The sequence below is a fragment of the Oreochromis niloticus genome, linkage group LG3 (assembly GCF_001858045.2).
Source record: "Oreochromis niloticus isolate F11D_XX linkage group LG3, O_niloticus_UMD_NMBU, whole genome shotgun sequence".
NCBI lineage: Eukaryota > Metazoa > Chordata > Actinopteri > Cichliformes > Cichlidae > Oreochromis > Oreochromis niloticus.
The window spans coordinates 26789858-26810145 of record NC_031967.2 but is presented as its reverse complement, the minus strand read 5'-3'; the positions used below and the strand labels follow the sequence as shown (position 1 = coordinate 26810145).

Genomic DNA, 20288 nt, shown 5'->3' with positions numbered 1-20288 from the left:
AGGAGTAACAGTTAGAAAGAAAACATTGTTTTTTTGCTTACAGCCTCTGAAAATTAAAGTACGAGAGGAATATCTTGCTGATATCGGTAAGTGATCTAAAAGCGTGTATGTCCATGTATCCAGTCATATACAGAATTTTCTGTTTTGTGAGAAAGCGGTGCCTCTGAATATTCTACTGGCACAGCCTCCAAAAAGAAATCAACCCTTACCACCCCCATTTTTTTAAATCTTTCATTAAGGTAATTTGGTGAAATAAAGGTCTTCAAACTGTAGCGTCATGTTTGTGTTATGTTCAGTTGTGCGATGTAGGAAAGGGACGCTTCACAGTCCTGACATGATTCTGCCAACACTGTCTGGAGCTCATGTGTAAAATATGTAAAAGTTTTGGATTTATAGACTCACTGGCCATTTTATTAGGTATGCCTGCTCATTAATGCAAATATCAATTTAGCCAGTCGCATGCCAGCAAGTGAACATATTTAGGCATGTAGACATGGTCAGGATGACCTACTGGAGTTCGAACTGAACATCGGAGGAAGATTTTAGTGACTTTGAATGTCGCTGGTCTAAAAATGCTGATCTCCTGGGATTTTCCCACACAGCCATATTTAGGGTTTACAGAGACTGGTCTGAAAAAGAGAGAATTATCTGAGGGGATAGAGGAGCGTGGCCAGGTGGTTTTGAGCTAATGGGAAGTTACAGTAGCACAAATAACCACTCATTAGAACCAGGGTATGCAGAAAGGTGTCTCTGACCACACAGCAAATCAGCAGAAGATCACAATGGAAGAACAGCAAACTCAGACTACAATTCACACAAACTCAACAAAATTGGACTTGAGAAGACTGGACGTTGCCTGGTCTCATCAGTCTCTGTGGATATCATTTCAGTATGGAGTAAAATCTCTGAGGAATGTTTCCAGCTCCTTGTTATATCTTTGCCAACAAGAATTAAAGCAGTTTTTAATTGAAAAAAAGGGGGTCCAATATGGTAGCAGCAATATGTACCTAATAAAGGGGCCAGTGTGTGACTCTTCCCCCCCAGTGATCCACCTATGCAGTGCATCTTTTGCCCACCAGGTGGGGTCTGCCACAGTTTGAGAATAACTAGAGTAAATAAATAGCAGGAAATTTAAATCAGTCATATCAAATTTAAAGGTTCAACATATTCTGTCGAAAGCAAATGTAGTAGTAGTATTATTATTATTATTATTATTATTATTATTATTATTCCTGCTAACTAACTGTTCCCATTGCCGTTATGTCCATCATCCCATTAGAAAATCGACTTCATGCTCAGGAGGATATCCGGGGACCTCTGTCTGAGCTGCAGCAGCTTGTGCTGCCAGAAATCCAGGACCAGCTGCAAGACTACAGGTACATCACAGAGGATTCATTTTTGTTTGCTTATTCAGTGAAAAACAATGTTTCATCTGGAGAAGAAGAGTTTCTCAGAAGCTTACATTAATCTTGTGTCTCTCTGTTTTAACAGGAACAAGCAGATGATGGGTCTCGGCTCTCTGTTTGGAGAAGGAGATCTGCAGCACCTTGATGGAGACACTGTGAAAGAGAAACAGGTGGTGGACAAACAAGTCACCGCGCTGTGGGAAATACTGTGAGTCTGCGTCTGCATTTATTGTGGTATTTTAGCCTTAAACTGTAAAGTTTAAACCACAGTGAGTTCAAAGTGAAGGCAGCGGTTTGGTTTTTTTTTTGATCGGCTGATTCAGCTTTCTGTGTCTGTGTTCCTATGTCCAATTAGGTTTATTTACTCGTGCTCTCACCACACACACACACACACACACACACACACACACACACACACACACACACACACACACACAGAGTGAGCCAGGTTTGCCTAGCGACACAGTCAGTTGTTAGACGCCCAATAAAACTGTTATTACATTGCAAATGAGGGAGCTCAGTGAAGCTACATGACAAAGGTCATTATCCCAGCGACAAACCCTGGAAAACCACATGACATTTCCTACTCTCACTTTATACACACAGAAGCTGCTTCCCGTCACATGACTCAGTTTCTCTGCTCCGTTCCTTGCGCTCTTATTTGCACCTGAATAAAGTGGATTTAAGTTTGAGGAGCTGAGCTAAATCTCTCTTTGGAAAATGACTTTTTATCGTGGAGGGAGTTAACGGTTTTATGTCTCTTTGTCTTCCTGCTGCAGATCGAAGCACGAGGAGGACAGAAGGTAAATAAAGAGTCTCACCTGTTGAAGTGGAATATAACAGCTACACCTGAACCAGAAATTTCCTAATTCTTCAAACCTTCTTTTTTTTTTTTGGTCTCTGCTCTTCACCTCCACCCTCACCTTCATTCCTCTTCCTCAGTTCTACTCTGGCTTCAGCTGTGATCCTCTACCTGCGTCATTCTGGTATCAAGCCTAGAGACTCTAAGGTCTTCCCAGGGCTGACCACAGAGAAGGACAAGTGGATCACTTTCTTAAAGCCCAAGAAGGTAAGAATGGAAACTTGGAGAAAGTGAAAAGGACCTGGCCTGTGATTTTTCTTCCTATACATATTCTATTATGTTCACTCACTGGCCACATTATTAGGTACACCCTATTGCTACCATGTTGGACTCCCTTTTGTCTTCAGAGCTGCTTTAATTCATCATGGCACAAATTTAACAAGGTGCTGGAAACGTTCCTCGAAGATTTTGGTCCATGTTGACATTCATTTAAGTACAGTGAAGTCATGACAATATCCCTCCACACCATTACACCACCACCTGAACAGTTAATACAGGGCAGGATGGATCCAGGCTTTTATTTATGCCAAACTGAGACCATCCAGATGTTGAAGCAGACAGGAGTGACACAGGTGTGGACTTCTGCTGCTCTAGCCCATCTGCTTCAGCCTTTGAAAGGGTTCTGCATTTACATATGATCTTCTGCGTACTTTAGTTATAATGAGTGGTTATTTCAGTTACTCTTGCCTTCCTATCAGCTCAAAGCACTCATTCTCCTCTGACCTCTAACATAAACGAGGGGTTTTTGCCCAATGAACTGCAGCTCACTGGCACGTCACACACAGAGCAGCACCAACAATCCTGGCACACTTAAATCAGCGGTCCCCAACCCCTGGGCCACGGACCGGTGCCGGCCCGTGAGTCGTTTGGTACCGGGCTGCGAGAATTGAGGCTTTGGTGGAAGTTTATGGTTTTCAGGGTTTTTATCATTAACTCGGTTTCCCTGGGTCTTTTCCCGTGTTGTAGTTATGTGTCTTATTTTGAAAGAAATGTTTACATGTTACCATAGCGACCAGAGCGCATTAAGGGGCAGAGAGGAAGATGTTGCTCTCAATGTTGTTGCACATTTCAGGGGGACGTTGCTAATAAAGTTACACAGTGAATTTGCGTTTATTGTTATGTTTACAAAATACCACAGTTTTTGTCTTGGTTGTATTTTATTTTGTTGTATTTATCAGCTACACCTTAAAAGCCGGTACGTGAAAATATTGTCTGACATTAAACTGGTCCGTGGCGCAAAAAAGGTTGGGGACCGCTGATTTAAATCACCTTCCTTTCCCATTCTGATGCTCAGCTCAAACACCAGCAGGTCATTCCGACTATGTCTACCTGCCTAAATGTACTTTGCTGACATGTGATTGGCTGATTTGTTATCAAGTGGTTGATCAGGTGTACCTAACAAAGTGGCCAGTTTGTGTGTTTTTCAGTTATTTATTCTTCAACTGTCTTAAAAGTTGTTGTTTGTTGCACTCGATCTCAGTAACTGTACTCAAACCACCTCTCCACAGCTGAGCGGCACCAAGAAGGAAAAAGATGGAGAGGATAAAAAGAGAAATCCCATCCTGAAGTACATCGGCAAACCCCGGACCACATCCCAGTCCAGTAAATTAAACCGCACAAACACTTTCAGCACTTTAGAAGCTTTTTAAATCACCATCCATGCCCAGTTCATGGTCATGCTTCATGCAGTCTCTTGAAATTGTGTAATAAAGGCTGTTGTCAGTATCAGCTCACGGTGCACTGACACACGGCAAACAGCAGCATGCGAGCGCACGTGACCCTCTCACTCGTTCTGCTTCTATTGATTCCTTTTTGTCCTTTGTTTGCCTTTTAATTGATTTTTCCTGGTTTCATGCATTGATTTATGGGATTTTCATTGTGTCATTATTCTGATTTTTATTGTTGTTTCTGTTTGGCTCGCGTTGATTTTGTAGCATTCCATGTCCCGCTGTCACCCACCGAAGGTACTTAACTTATCATTTCACTTTTAATTTTACCTTTTTGTGCAAATTTAGATTCTAAGAATCATACTTGGTGATTTGCATTTTGTTGTTTTTGTTTTTTAAACAAATCAACCGTTTCTCCGCTCGTTATTTTATGAGACAATTAAAGTAATGAGAGACGTTTGTATTGGCAGTCCGGCCTGGCAGCGTGCGGAACATCATTCAGCAGTTTGAGAATAGCACGGAGACCGGAGAGGAGCTCAGCGACGGCGCTGACCCACAAAGGCTCTCCTCCAGCAGCCTCGGGGATGAAATGGACAGGTAGCTGCACCTGCAGTATATGTTTAGAGTCAGCTCGTAGCAACTGAGCGAAACCGACTCTCCTCTATTGTTTGTAAGTTGGAAGTAGTTAAACTGATTTAGCGTTCTGGGTTTGCTTTGTGCGCTCTATCCCCACCAGTCCTTTACCAGTTCGTCTGGCTCGCAGCGAGTCACTAAAGGCTCAGGGAGAAGGGAGACGGCGGGGCGGCACCTCAGGAGCAGAGTCTGTGCCCCGCTCTCGTAGTGATGTGGACATGGATGACTGCGCGGATGAGAGGGACGGGCCAGGCCTGAGGCCTCTGCAGCACAGCGCCTCGTCCTCTGCATCCAGCAACTCTGCACGGTAAAGATTCACCAAGCCAGACGTGTTGGGGTGATCAAACACAAACACATGCACTTTAGCAGCCTTGCAGGAGCTGAGTTCACTTTATTTGAAGGAGAGACTTTTGATTCCCTGAAGCACATCTAAATAAAGTCTTTTTGCCCCTGATTTGACCCTGGGAATTATAGGTTTTCACCTAGTGCCGTCTTTCTCTCCACTCTCTCAAACTCAGGTCTCTAGAGAACCCTACACCCCCATACACCCCTCGGTCTAGACGCAGGTGAGTTAAACTGTTGTCACCTTAGATGGACAAGGCAAAGAAATAAAGATATGGAATTTTGAAGATGAAGAAGTTGGGTTCACAAGCAGGAAAAATTTTACTTTCATCGTCTTACAATCCTAATACATTTTAAAAGAACTCTTTCGATGGATTTACAGCTGATTCTTTTCCATTTGTCTCTTCATCTGTTGTCTGCCACTCTTGTCTGCCCATCGCTCCATCTCTCTGCGTGTACACATCGTTCTGCCTCATCCACCCGTGTTTCTGGATCCCCGTGTAGGAGCGTGGAGTCGCCTCTAGCCCTGCTGCCTGATGTTGTGGCGCTGGAGGATGACGTAATGGATAGTAAGACCTGGCAGGAGACGGTTACCCCTCAGCTCCTCGCAACACTGAGCCCCAGTGAGGTGGATAGACAGGCTGTCATATACGGTAAGATTACAGCAGATATTTTAACTCTTAGTACAATCAGCAGGTTTTTTTCATTTGCTTTTATTTTCTAATACACATCTTTCACACATGTGAGGTAGTATGACAGTTTCCTCTTTCCTCATGTGACCTCATCCTGTTCAGAGCTGTTCACCACTGAGGTGTCCCACCTGCGAACCTTACGGGTGCTGGACCAGGTTTTTTATCAGAAGATGAGGACTGTCCTGACCTCTGACGAGCTGGCCTGCATCTTCCCCAACTTGCCTCAAGTCTACGAGCTCCACGGTCAGTGTTTGTCCACTGTAGCTGCTAAAGGCCTGTGAAAGTGTTTATACACAGGCCTGGTTACTGAGTTTTAGGTTTTTTTTGTGTGATTAATATTTTATTGAATTTTTAGAACACTACAGTCCACTGTAGATACAGATCGCATCACAGAAAAATAGCATCAGCATAGCAGCAGAACAGTAGAGAATATAGAACCAAAATGTGGGGGGACAAACAAACAAACAGCCTTTGACTACATGGGTCTTGCTGCATGTCACACTCTGTCATCTCTGAGAGTGTTTCGTCAGAATCCCAATGTCTGTCCCACTATATGTTCTAGTCTGATCCTTTTATTGTGAACATATATGGATCCCACTTCAGGTGGAAGCTCTCCACTTTATTCAGAAGCCTTTATGAGTTATTCTAGTGCAGTGAGTCTCCCTAGTTGAATATGCCATACAGAGACAGGTGGGCTGGAAGGGGCCTTCCACTGGGAGATAATGAGTTTACGCCCCAGCATCAATGCAGTCCGTACCCACTCAGCAGCCTTAGACAGAGCATGTTTAAGGAGTGATGGGTCCCCCAAAACGAATAGTCTTGGCAAAAAAGGAATATGCCATCGTATAGTTGATTTGATAATGTCATGTATCTTAGTCCAAAAGATTTGGGTTTTAGCACAGCTCTAAATCATATGGGTCAATGTGCCCACCCCTGTCTGACATCTCCAGCATTCAGGGGACTGTATGAGGTTCGCCCTGTACAGTCTGTGTGGTGACCAGTTAATTCGGTGTAGTAATTTGAATTGAATTAGTCTCGTTCTAAGTTCCCTGGACATCTTTTTACTATTCTGCAAAATTGTAGTCCATTCCTGATCTGGGTCAGCTTCCCAAGCTAATCAGAGGGTGGGTAGCCCTTTACTCGTGCCCTTAACAAGCATTGAGTAATATTTAGAGACTTAACGACCTCCCCCAAAGATGTTTTTTGATGTAGCTGAGATAGTCAATAGTTGGAGGTGGTATGGAGGAAGAACCAAAGATTTTGAGCAATAAATGCCGGAGCTGCAAATACCTCTAGAACTGACTCTGTGGCAACTAAACTGTGCTTTAAGGTCATTGAAGGACTTGAGAATTCTCCCCTGATACAGGTCTCCAAGAACAAGTATCCCTCTCTGGACCCACAGTCTCCAGAAAAACAGACTTATTAATGCAGAGTTTGGGATTGAGCCATATGGAGGCCTTAGTATGAAGGTGGGAGTTAAAATTTAATAGCAAGGCCACCTTCTTCCAGACCATCTGCAGGAATGAAAGAATGGGGTGGGTTTGTATATCTGGTGAGAGCTTGGTGGTTAAAATGTGCATCAGAGGAAGTGGTGAGCACAAGGTACACTCAAGACTAAGCTATGGGGGGCTCGTTCTGGAGGGAGAGCCCAGTGAACCATGTGTCTCAGACTGAAAGCATAATGGTAAAACAGTAAATTTGGGACCTCCAGGCCACCCGACTCCACTGATTGCTGTAGCTTTTTAAGCTTTATTCTACGACGTCTGTTATTCCATATGAATTGGTTGCATAACCTGTCGAATTGATGAAAATATTTTGATGGGATTGTTTGTAGTAGGTAATTAAATTTTGGAGCACAATTCATTTTGATGATTATAACTTTGCCCCAAAGGGTGAGAAACAGAGGGGACCATCTAATTATGTTGGTTCTGAACTTGTCCAATAGAGGTTCAAATTTAGCCTGAACTATCTTAGATAACAAAGGGGGGAATGTAATGCCCAAGTATTTAATACCAGTCTGAGGCCAGCTGAAGTCCCCTGGCTGGAACAGGGTTTTGGGGCAGAAGGCTGTCAGAGGGAGCGCTTCAGACTTTGACCAATTTACTCTATATCCTGATATATTAGAGAACCGGTTAATAATTCTTAAGAGAGCAGGTAGAGAGCGTTCTGGCTGCGATATCAGGACCCGAGCATCATCAGCATAGAGCATCAATTTGTGATTATTATTGTGGACCTGGATACCTGGAATATCAGGGTCTCTGCGTGTTGTCGCTGCCAGAGGCTCTAAAGCTAGAGCAAAAAGCAGAGGACTCAGTGGGCAGCCCTGTCTTGTACCTCTGTGGAGGTCGAAGGACTGTGATATAATACGGTTCGTTAGTATTGATGCTCTTGGATTGTTGTAGAGAAGTTTTGAGTTTTTGGGCCAAAGCCAAATGCTTCCATTACACAAAATAGAAAACGCCTCTCTATCCTGTCGAATCTGCATCTAGGGAGAGGGCTACAGCTGGAGAGGAGTCCCCTGTAGGGGATTTATTCTGGGCTGCCCACATAATATCAATTAAGCGTCTAATGTTATCGGCAGAGCTGCGAGTCCTAATAAAACCGACTTGGTCGGGGTGTATTAAGTAAATCATGACCTTATCTAATCTGGTTGCTAGTACCTTGGCTAGAATTTTGCAATCGCAATTGATCAAGCTTATTGGTCTGTAACTCTTACAGTCAAGTGGGTCTTTGTTTTTCTTTAAGACAAGGGAAATGAGTGCCTCTGACAGTGTTGGTGGCAGGCTGCCCTTATCCAGGGCCTCCTCACACATTTGCAGGAGTAAAGGGGAGAGCTCCTCCATGAGTTTTAGTTTTAATAAATAAAAGAAAGAAAATAGAATAAAGACTGGTGTTTGGATGTCTTCATATTAGTTACTGAGCTATAAGAAAGAATGAGAGTTAAGTATGAAACTAGCCTGTGTAAATGGAAATCCTCCCTTTAAAGTGCCTTTTGCTGAAGCGCCAACAGACGTTCTGCTGTCTGTTTGTACACTAAGTGTGTTGTACTTTGATACATTGTGTGTTCACGGCTCTGTGTTGCTAGGTAAACAATAATAATAAATGAAGTAAATACTAAGAAGGTGGTCATAACAGTGATGCATAATCTCCGCCTGCAGCTGTTCTAAGTCAGTATGTTTCCTGAGCCTGTATTTTAAGCCATGGAGACACTCGGTCTTACACTACACCGCCACCACTACGAAGGGAAAGCTTTGTCCTGAACCCAAAAAATACCTCAGCTGTTGTTTTTATGATTAATTTAAACATTTCCAGGCTTTGATGTTCTTTGTTGCTTTTGTGTCTCTCGTTTGCAGCGAGTCTGTGTGAGGCGATGAAGAAGCGAAGAGAATCGCCCATTGTTCAGGACATCGGGGACGTGATGCTGACCAGGGTTTGTTTTGCTCCTCCTGTCTCGATGGCAAGTAGAAAAATGTTTTCGTGCTCCATATTCAGTGTGTTTACAGTTTTGTTTGTGTGTGTGTGTTTGTAGTTTGAAGGAGCAGCCGGAGACGAGTTTCAGGAACAAGCGTCCCAGCTGTGCTGCCAGCAGTCTCAGGCTCTCGAGCTCATTAAGAGCAAACAGCGTAAAGACGCTCGCTTCGCTCACATTATCCAGGTACACACACAGACACACACAGACACACACACACACACACACACACACACACACACACACACACACACACACGTGAAATATTCATGCAACACCCACTTTGATGCTCCTTGTGCTTATTAAAGCTTTATGCAGTGAACACATCATTTTAAAAGTGTGTGTGTGTGTGTGATTTACTTACAGTTGACGACAGAAGTGTGTGCAGTTTGTCAGATTGTTCAAAACGGTGTCATCTTACAATAACTGCATCACTTCTAAGTTCAGCAGTTCAGATTTAAAAGATAAAAGTAGAAGTCACACAGTCGGAGGGCTGTTGTTTACTGGCACTAAAATATTTTAACATTTCAGACTTTGTGTGTTTGCCTTCATTTTTAATGGCATGTTCTCTTTTGGCACACAGGAGGTCAGTGTTGCGTACATTTTCAGAGTTTTTCTTCCTCCCAGCTGCATTTTCTTGTTCCACACTGTTTTAGCTCATAGTCTCTATTTTTTGCTTTGTGAGAGGACGTGAGTTTAAGCTTTCCTGTGGGGCGTTGCTATGTTATAATACTCCTTGCCGCGGTATCTTGGACGTTTTGTAGCTGCTGTTAGGCTCGTGATTTAAATGTAATTTTTCCCAACACCCTTTGCTCTCGTGAAGCCCTGCATCTTCACACTCCCACATCTGTGCTTTGCTGCCAGCATTATACATTCACTGTGATAATCCTGAGCAAGTTCACACCAAACGTACTGGACGCCGTCTCAGTCTGAAGCACTTTGCCCGTCTTTGTTTTTCCACCACGCTGAGAAAGCAGCAAGCAGGAGGCCGTGTCTGTGTCCGCAGCTGCAGTCGTGCAGGCAGGTTTTTATCTGGCCGCTGATCTTTCTGCTTTCGTTTTGTGTCTTTGTGAAATCTTTGCATTTTCCAGGTAATTTTTCAGAAAGCAAACTTGCTCTGTCATTATCATCATAAACACACCGGCCACTTTATTAGGTATACCTTGCTAGTTTCAGGTTGGCCTTCAGAGCTGCTTTAATTCATCGTGGCACAGATTAAGTACGGTGCTGGAAACATTCCTCAGAGGTTTTGATCCATATTGACATAATAGCATCACACAGTTCCTGCAGTCTGTTCTTCCACTGTTAAAGCTGCTCTATTAACCTGTGATGTGTTGACTGGAGGTCATCTGAGTGCAGTGAACTCATTGTCATGTTCAAGAAACCAGTTTGAGATGATTCAAGCATTGTGACATGGCGTGTTATCCTGCTGAAGGCATCCATCAGAAAATGGGTACACTGTGGTCATAAAGGGATGGACGTGGTCATCAGCAACATTCAGGCAGCCTGTGGTGTTTAAATGATGATCAGTTTGTACTGAGGGGTCCAAAGGAAGCAGAAGTCTAAACCATTGATAGAAGGAGGGATGATCACTCATCTGATCGGCAACGTTGTGTTGAGCCGATGTGAGTTGTGGCCGAGTTTCCTGTTCTTAGATGAGTGGCAGCTGCTGTGGCCCATCTGCTTCCCAGTCTTGACATGTTGTGCATTCAGAGATGCTGTTATGCGCACCTTTATTGTTGCCTTTCCATGAGTTCAAAGCAGCATGTCCATTCTCCTCTGCTGCTGTCGCGCACAGGATAGTTTGTCTTTTTCAGACTTTTACTCTGTAAAGTGTAGACATGATTGTGTGGCAAAATCCCAGCAGATCAGCAGTTTCTGAATCACTCAGTCCAGCGTGTCTGGCTCCAACTACCACGCCATGTTCACAGTCACTTCACATCAGTTTGAGCTTCAGCAGGTCATCCTGACTGAGTTGCTTCCGTGTGATTGGATGATTGATGACTGATTTGTGTTGAGCAACAGCTGGACCTAATGAAGAGGCCTTTTAGTCACTTTATATTAAGTAATATTCGAGGGTGTACTAAATAGTTTTGCATACAGGATAGTTATACAATGTGTCAAAGGTGTAATAAAGCTTATAGTTATGTTTAAACATGACCGTGTTGTTTTACTTGTTCAGGAGTGTGAGGCGAGTCCTCACTGCCGCAGGTTACAGCTCAAAGACCTGCTGGTGTCAGAGATGCAGAGACTCACCAAGTACCCGCTGCTGCTGGACAAAATCATTAAATACACAGAAGGTGAGGAAAAGCAGATCCAGCATAACCCTGACCAAAAACTGAGCTGTTGTTAGGAACCATGATCTTATTTGTTTGTTTTGTTTATTTTAGCGGGCTCATCAGATTTGCCCTTGCTCCAGCGAGTGCACACATGTTGCCGAGGGATACTGCAGAGCGTCAATGAGGACGTGAGGGAATCGGAGCACCGGCAGCGCCTAAGCGAGTACCAGCGCAGGCTGGATGCTGCTCCTCAGTTCAAGGTGACGGAGAAGTTTAAAACTTTTTTATTTTTATTCTGATTTTTAAATGACGACAATTCATTTTTGATCTGGAGCCGTAAATGTTTTGCTTCGTTCTTGTTTCACGCAGAATGTGGACCTCACCACGAAGAGGATGATCCATGAAGGTCCTCTCACTTGGAAAGTTAACAAAGAAAAGCTGATAGGTGAGCATCGCTGTGGTCATTATGTCTAGTGTCATCAGTTCAGTTTCAGGAATTCTAACCATACGTATCTGCACTCCTGTGTCAGAGATCCAAGCGCTGCTGCTGTCAGACTGCCTCGTCCTCCTTCAGAAGGGCCCGGACGACCGGCTACAGCTGCGATATCATTCCAGCAGATTAGGTGTAAGCGGGGGAGGAAGCGGTGACAGCAAGACCTCTTTCAGCCCTCTCATGAACCTGGCGTCGCTTCTTGTTCGCCCAGTAGCTACAGGCATGCTTGCAGCCTTTTGTTTCTCTGTTTTTGTCATTTTTAAATAATATGTAATTACCATCTTTTACTAATTGTATTTTTTATTTCTGTTTCTCTAGACAAAAAAGCTCTTTACATCATCAGCACCACAGATATGCAGATCTATGAGCTGGTGGCTGCAACAACATCCAAGAAGGAGATGTACGCTCTGTTCTTTGATTGACTCACATTTACCTGAGGAAACCTATGCTGTGCTGCACTCTTTATTTAATTTAAAATGTCTTAACTTGTTAAACAGCTGGAAAGATTTGCTGGAAAAGGCCATCTCTGCAGCCGGCGGATCGTCACCTCTGATGAATCACAGCTCGATACCCATGTCGTGAGTAGATTTGATTTGAATCATTTCTTTGATGAAGTGTCCTGATTACAGTGAAAAACTGGAACTTTTCTGTCATTTAATTATGTAACTAGCACTTATTTGTTATTTAAGTATGAGTGGACATGTGGAAGCAGGAAAAGCTGCCAAACTTGTGAAAATGCAGTTAAAAGTCCAGAATTCATTCCCACCTTCACATGTTCCAAAACAGTCCAACAGGCTGGATTGGAGTCTTTGGCGGGCGGATTCTGGCCCCCAAGCCTTATGTTTGACATCCCTGTTTTAAACACAATATGATAATCTGTATGTTTTTTTGATCTGTTTATTTTTAATCCAAAAATATGCGTCATACTCTTTATTCTCCTTCCAGTTCCCCGAGTCTACGCAGTTCTTCCCCCGTCTCGACTGGCAGCAATGCCTACGGAGGTAATGACCACGCCGCCATCGCTGGACTCAGATCTGTAAACAGTCTGCAGATGTTTTAAAAAGCTTTCTCCAACTTTGCTTTCTCCCAGATAACTCTATGACGGAGCAGTCAGACTCCACGGAGACTCATTCCAACAACGACGAGCCCGCGCTCTGCCACAGTACGCCTGCGGACCAATCGGAAGCTTTCATCTGCGGCGACAGACAAGGAGTGGCGGAGGCCGCTCTGCAAGACGGTGAGAGCTTGCGAGTAATTTATGTTGGATTCTGTTTCTTCTGATTGTGGAACTTAAAAATTTAATTTTTTTATTCACAGTTGAAACCCTGCGGCAGCTCATATTACAAGATTTCGGAGAGGACGGTTGGAGCCACGATTCAGATGATACACCCACCAATGAGACGGCCACTGAAAGCATCTCATTCACAGAGAGGCAGAGACCGGAGTCTCTGGAGACGGTCCTCAGCTGCTGCACCGATGAATGGGAGGCTGAGCCAGAAGAGCTGCTGCTTGCAAAAGCACCCAAACCCAGCTTTCAGGTTGTGAGGAAAGGTAAACGCATCCTGGCTGCCGAGCACCCTTTCATTTTTTCTGCAGCCGCTCACTCACGATTGCACTAAATTCTCAGATAATTAAACGTCTTAAGCCGTAATTTGCACCTGTTTTTCACCCCAGTGAGGTGACATGTGTTCACTGTCATCTGCTTATTGTTAAATGATATGTGGGTGTAAATAATAGCCGCCTTCCTTTGCATGTCTTCTCTCTCATGCACTTTATCTTCTCGCTGTTGGGAACACGACGACACACTTGTTGCTTTAGTTCAACTCTTCACTCCTTTACACCCTTCAGTGCGCTCCTCTTTTGTCACAAGTCTATCCTCTGTGTGCGTAGCTGTGGTTGCGGGTCCTCCTCCTTCTTCTTCTTCTGTCGCTGAAGACATCACTGATGATGTCACCCTCCCCTCCAATCAGTCATCCAAGTCAAGAAGCGAGGCCAAAAAGCAGGGTAATGCTGACCGACCTGGTCCACAGCTGTAGTTTTTGTTAATAGGTGTAATAAAGAATATAACATCTGATCTTAGAGGTGTTGATTGTTATCTTGGTTCATTTACTAAAACACTTCCTGTTTTGTTACACCTCTGCGATTCAGGAAATACTTTCTACTTGGTCATGCCCATAGAACAGGGCGAGAGCATGACTGAAGATCTCAACGAGCCCCCCACACCCACCGCCAGCCACTTCCCTCCACCTGTAGAGGAAGTGACGTCGCCACAGACGCAGATGGAAGAGGAGCCGGCAGCCCGCGGCCTGGAGGCCAACCAATCAGAGACTATGCAACTAGAACAGGAAAAAGAAACAGGCCATTTGCAGGCTGCACAACACACTCACGTAATCAGAAACGTGGATGAGATTTTTCACACGATTGAGGAGCTGATGACCAAGTTGCGTCACCTAAAGGTGAGTTTTGTGGGAAAGACGGCGACAAAAGAGCAGCTGGCACAAGCTGTGATTCTGTGTCGACCACCACCTCCACACCCCCCACCCAGATGTTCAGTGTGTGATTATTAGACCTCAGTAACAGAAGCAGATTAGATACTATTGGAAATATACTTTTGCCTTTGCTTTAAGAAGCTTTTAAGAAACAAGAATCAGAGGAATACAGTAAAAATGCACTTAATCATCAGCAGTTAATCTTCAGTCTGTCCAGTTAAGAAACATAAATCATTGTGAATAGGTTTCATCTGCTTTGGTGCAAATGAAGGTGACAACAGGACACCTGCTACCCATTCAGGTTGCACAGATAGTCTTGTGATTGTTAACTGTGTCTCCCAGCACAGTCTGAAGGGTGTGGAGGAGATACCAAGAGGTACGCTGTTACATGAGGATGGCTGGTTAGGGTGAAAGGACGTTAGTCCAGGAGTATAATGACCTCCAGGGGGTACTCAGGTGCAGGTTTGTGACCAGACTGTTGCTCTGACTCCATGAGGGAGGCTCGAGGGCCCAACGTGCTTTAACGTCCCAGGATACTCACTGAGTTGGTCGCTTCGTCTTGCCTGCCTCAGTAATGTCATCACAAAGCCACTTCTATGTTTGCTCCGCTCAGCAGTTGCAGTATTCTCCTGAGAGATAGGTGTCGCCACTCAGACAAAATCACTACATAAGCACTGATATAGGAAGAGAAGAAAAAAAACGGGAAACAAACACACATACACACACTCAGTCTCATATTTGGAAACTGTTGCAACATCTCCCTCTGCGTAATCTGACGATCTCTGAGCTTCTTTACTGATCTGTCATTTAAACGGTGGTTAAAAATCGACACAATCGTACACTCGTGTCTATTTTCCCACACACGGATGCAACAGGGAGAGAACGGCTAGCATAAAAGCACCATTAGCAGGACCTGTGCTCACAGCCGTGCACCTCGGGTAGCATTTGGTGGCTCGTTCTCCTCACAGATGAAGCTGGTTCACCTGCACATGTGACAGACGTGAAAGAGTCTGGAGAAGCCGTGGAGAACAGTTGGGCAGTGGGTCAGTGATGGTCTCCCCTTGGATGCTCACACACTTTCCCTTGCAGGCCAGCGTTCCTTCACAGCTGTTAGTCACCACAGTGATCTTTCAGACACCATCAGACATTATGCGGGTGTAGTTGGCCTCCTGGTGCAGGACAGTGCCTGCCTTATGTTGGCACACTGTGTATGGAGTTGCTGTCATTGACTGGTGCTCGTGTTCCCCAGAACTGAATCCAACTGAGAACCCCTGCTGTCAACGAATTACACAAGATATATATGTCAGTAAAGAGTTTCAGCTTAAACGTTTTGTGAGCAGTTGTGAATCTTACTTTGAAGCCACAGCGATATGATGACTCCTCTTTGTAGATAACAACAAGCTTAGTGATTTATTTATTCAATTTTCTTTATTCAAAATTAAATGTGACACACAACACACACACACACACACACACACACACACACACACACACAGTATTTCAGCATAAAGTATCACCTGATTCTCTACCAGAAATAAGTGTTTCCTAAAACTGTTGACTCCTTTGCAGGAGATAGAGAAGGCCCACTATAAGCTTCTGGAAACTCTCAGAGAGTCCTCCGTCAGTCAGGAGTCTGAGGACCAGCAGTGTCGCTCGGCAACAGTCTCCAGGACGCCGTCTCTGGAACGAAGCTCAGGAGATGGTGAGCACACAATGCATTTGCAGCTTGAACTCTTACATATTGTTGGCTGATGATAGCAACTTCTCCTCTTGTGCTACTAATTATTGCTTTTATCCTTCAATCCAACCAGGCAAAGAGGGCAGACCTGCAGAGCCCAAAATCCTGTCGACTGGATTCTGATGTCGCTGCATGGTAAATCCACTTGCAGTCGCTTAATCTCGATTGGCATACCGATGTAGCTATACGCAACCACATTCAGACTTGGGGCTTCCCCTTAGGCCCGGTTCCCCTCACCCGTCAGAACATCAAAAAGCCCGTCACCATTTCTTTGTTTCTGTTGCCCTGATATAACAGGAAGGTGATCGGACTCATCGAGGTTTCTGAGCTCAGTAAGCGCAGAATGAATGGAGTCCACGAAAGTTGAGGAATAAATCCGAAGGAAAGGAAGGAAAAAAAAAAAGCAGAAGACAAGTTGACTGTGGAAAAGAAAAGAAGGAAGTTGGAAAAATTGAAAGTGGAAATGTGAGCAAGTTTGGATATTTGTGAAGGAAAGAGGCTTACATGTATTGCTTTTGGAGAGCTGGTTGAAGGAACAGAGCAGCAAAAAAGAGTGTTTAAATGTTAATTTAAAGAAGAAGAAAAATAAAAATCAGAGGGACCCGTAACCCCAGCACTTTACCCACAACGCACCTGTCTGTCGTGTATGTCCTCTGTAGTGGACAGATCAGGGACTGAAGGATTCAGGCTTCATTTGGGGAAGGTGGGGGGAGGGCTGAGACTGCCCTACGGTGGGGTCTCCCTCCCCCTCCCCCGTTTGCTTTACACCGAGTTCACCTGCCACCTCGGCCGAAGGACTGTGTCTATATAATTCAGGTTATTTGCACTGGGTAAGGAAACACACACACGAGCATCGTCCAGCATTCTCATTCATCTCCAACGCCGACTGTGGAAGAAACTCGTAACTCCTCATTTCACTCACTTGCCTTCTTTGAAGCTACAGGAAGGCTTTCATCAGTGCAACATGTTTTACATTTTTGTTTTGGAAACACTACTACGCTGTTTACTACTGAAAATGCTGGCAGGTTTTATTTTCAGCGCCGCTTCAGGGGCGCACAGGGATCTGAGATTCAGACGTGCTCAGCGGATTCATGCAGCTGCTCTGACTGTGTACAGCTGTTTGAACGTTTTGGGGAGATTTACAGTATGTTGAGGTGAGATTCAAACCTGGGGTGATTCCCATTTCAAACTTAAGAAACTTGAATTTTCAACGAGAACATGTTGCCAAATAAGCGGACTGGCGTCGCCTGTCTACACTTTAGGGTTTAACTGTGCATCCCTCTGTAGTGTTTTGTGTAAATGTGTAGTGACCCACCACGGTGAATACTGTGAACCAGCAACTTCTACCCATTTAATATTAAACCCATAAGTAGTGTTTGTATCCTCCCAGGCCATACACCAAGCCATGAAAAAAGACTGCGCTCCACCCCCCACTCAAGCACACGTCCACGTTGAAATGGTGGAACATTAAAAGCTTTGTAAGAATCGTCTGATATTTTTCGGGAATACACTCAGTTTCGTTGCCTTAACAGGTGGGTAGCAGAGCTTAGCATCAAAACTGGAAGCTGGGCTTGACCAAAAGTAAGCAAACCCACCTGCTAGCACCTCCAAGAGCCGATTTTCACATCTGAACTCAGGACAGCGTTGGCAGAATCAGGTCTGGGTCGTTGTCCATATTCGTTTGCCTTTTCTCACATGCAGCGCACAATAGCAGGACGAGGGATATTTTCACAACTGGAAACACTCAGTCTGGACTTAGTGGGCGCCGCCTGGGTTGCAGATATAGTAAATGGGATATGTGGTGCCCTCTAGTTAGCACACTGTGAACTATTTGGATAATTACCTACTCTGAACTAGCAGTTCGGCTGACATCACCATTTCTGTTTTCACATCAGGACTGCAGAGCGTTGGTAAAAATCTAGGAATTTCCTGCACCTGCCTTAGAAAAGTCCTGCATGTAGGGAAAACCACCTTGTTAAACTTTTATTTTTGTTTTGTTTTTTGTACAGATAAACAAACACTGAGCTTAGCAGGTGGGTTTATTGCTTCTGGGAGGAGCCAGACTGGCTCTTTCAAGTCCTCATGCTATGCTAAGCTAAGCTGGCTAGCTGTTAGCTGAAGTTCTGTATTTAAAGCACATACCTGAGACTGGTGATGGTCTACCGATCGAGGTGTTTCCCAGAAGTCAGACCGTCCCTTTAAATTTTTTTTGGGAACATATTTAGGATTGTTTTATTGCTACTGACATTCAAAAATTTTGTTGAACGCCTTGTTTGAGGCACATCTAACCAGCAATGACTGACACTAAAGCCAAGTGATTTTTCTCTATTCTTTCTTTTTTCTCTCAAACTACATCCGTCTGGTACTAATTCTAATACACAGGACAAAATGTGGTTTAAACTGCAACTAAATAGCAGTTTAAATGTTTTTTGTTTTTGTTTTTTTGCCTCTTTAATGCTCATCGCTCTGGGCAGAAACACACCGGGCTGAATTTGATTTGAGCTTGTTTCAAATACTAACCAAGGAGTAAGTAATCCGCCTGATTACAAGCTCCAGAACTAATCCTAACACTAAACTGATCACGACCAGGAGCAGATTCAGTCGTTCTCACTGTCAGATTCTGCCATTTAAACGGATGTTTCACTGCCTGGTGGAAGGTTTTTGCTCTTCAGCCACCAACACTGAGTAGGAGAACGTGTGACTGTCAAATCACACGTATACAAAATATTAAATGCAAATTTAAAAAAAAGAGAGAGAAATGATTAAAGCAGCGCTACTGCATGCCAGGATGGCTGATTTTTCTTTTCACAGCTGTATGAACTTGCAGAGGAATTTGTGCTAAAATGTAAAAATGTTCTACCAAAGTGATTTTTTTTTTATTATTCTGAGGTGTTTAAGGGAACACGTTTTGTTTTTTCTTTATTCACATTTTGGCGACTGAGTTTCAAGCACTTCAGACCAAGAGACTGACATTATTACTATTAAACTTAAAGATCACTACTTTTAACACTTTTCACGTCAAGCTGTCAGCACACAGTTTTCACACACTTTATTTATAATTTAAAAACAAAAACGAAGAGGCACCAAATGGTCTGAGTTGGTTGAATCCTAATCTCTTCTTTTCTGCACATCTTTCTGTGTATTGTCCTCTTTATTCCTCCCCATCTTTAACCACAGCGTTTTCTAATTCCTACCTCTACACTTTCCTTTCAGTGATTTTCTTATTATTTTTACGTCAGCATCGCAGCCCTAATGGCTGGAAAGAAGCTAGAATTGATTCCATTGTTTAAAAAAGAAAAAAATCTTGCACAGACAAAACTTCCCTGCACAGTGCAAACTACTGTATGCATAAACACATCAATAACTATCATCTCTTTATCTCTATTTTTGTCTTTTTTTTTTTAAAAGAAGAAATCTTGTTCACATGTAATATAGAGATCAACCCACTTGTTTTATATACGTTAATTTTTTTTCTGTAAAGCCTTAGTCATTGTATTTGATTTTATTTTTGTAGATATAAAAAATGATGTATAAATTATTTTCTTCTCCTTTGTTTTTAAAATTGGTGAGATTGTTAGCTGCACAGAAGGAAAAAAAGAGCTCATGTCTCAGATTCATGTGTTTTGTGAGATTAAAAAAGAAACTGGTTAAAGAGAAGGACTGGTGTGGATTGTGACTCTTTGATTCAAATATATTTTGTTGTGATGTTTTGTTTTGTTTTTCTTCTCTCTAAACTTCGACCTCTCGTTTCCTGCCCCCCCCCCAAAAAAAACAAACAAACACAACAACAGCAACAAAAACCCATCTTTTAGGTCTGATTGTGATAGATTGTAACTGAAAAAGAAAAGTGTAAGTGCGGTTTTTTGGCTTAAAAACCACATTAAAGGATTCATGGACAAGACAGGAAACATAGTTTCAAAATAAAAGCATGAATGAGAGTTTCTAAGGCTCTTGGTAAACCTGCTCTTCTGTATTATATGGAAAAGATTTTCAATTCTTAACACCACATTATTAAAGATGGTAATTTAATAGTATTAATTAATCGTACATTGATCTCTTTTGCCTCATCCCTGCGTGTTCTGTTGAACAAAATGTATTTTATACTGTGGTTTGGTTCAACCCAAGCTGTTTTAGTTCCCTTCTTTTTAAAGTCAACTTTCTTTTGATTGGCTGCCTCTTAAGAAGGTTTAAACGGGAGGTAGGAGAAGCTTCTTTGCT

The 20288-nt window shown here is 43.4% G+C and overlaps 1 protein-coding gene across 9 annotated transcripts in view; it reads left to right on the top strand.

Annotated features, from left to right (window-relative positions):
* arhgef11 (Rho guanine nucleotide exchange factor (GEF) 11) overlaps positions 1-19727 on the top strand; it is a 29245-nt gene extending 9518 nt beyond the window's left edge. For 5 of the 9 annotated variants that reach the window (XM_019354127.2, XM_019354131.2, XM_019354129.2 and 2 more), the window contains 27 exons: positions 44-86; positions 1280-1376; positions 1492-1614; positions 2186-2209; positions 2349-2475; positions 3777-3870; positions 4203-4232; positions 4406-4532; positions 4672-4875; positions 5087-5134; positions 5415-5563; positions 5705-5845; positions 8956-9032; positions 9132-9257; positions 11254-11371; positions 11462-11610; positions 11720-11795; positions 11881-12063; positions 12162-12243; positions 12341-12421; positions 12789-12844; positions 12934-13080; positions 13161-13394; positions 13734-13847; positions 13992-14299; positions 15902-16034; positions 16144-19727. In XM_019354127.2, the coding sequence (XP_019209672.1) occupies positions 44-86; positions 1280-1376; positions 1492-1614; positions 2186-2209; positions 2349-2475; positions 3777-3870; positions 4203-4232; positions 4406-4532; positions 4672-4875; positions 5087-5134; positions 5415-5563; positions 5705-5845; positions 8956-9032; positions 9132-9257; positions 11254-11371; positions 11462-11610; positions 11720-11795; positions 11881-12063; positions 12162-12243; positions 12341-12421; positions 12789-12844; positions 12934-13080; positions 13161-13394; positions 13734-13847; positions 13992-14299; positions 15902-16034; positions 16144-16193 (3141 nt within the window). In that variant the 3' untranslated portion in view covers positions 16194-19727. The remainder of the gene's footprint in view (positions 1-43; positions 87-1279; positions 1377-1491; positions 1615-2185; positions 2210-2348; positions 2476-3776; positions 3871-4202; positions 4233-4405; positions 4533-4671; positions 4876-5086; positions 5135-5414; positions 5564-5704; positions 5846-8955; positions 9033-9131; positions 9258-11253; positions 11372-11461; positions 11611-11719; positions 11796-11880; positions 12064-12161; positions 12244-12340; positions 12422-12788; positions 12845-12933; positions 13081-13160; positions 13395-13733; positions 13848-13991; positions 14300-15901; positions 16035-16143) is intronic. The other 4 variants (XM_019354128.2, XM_025905637.1, XM_019354130.2 and 1 more) reach the window with 4 other exon arrangements.
* The last annotated feature ends 561 nt before the right edge of the window (positions 19728-20288 follow it).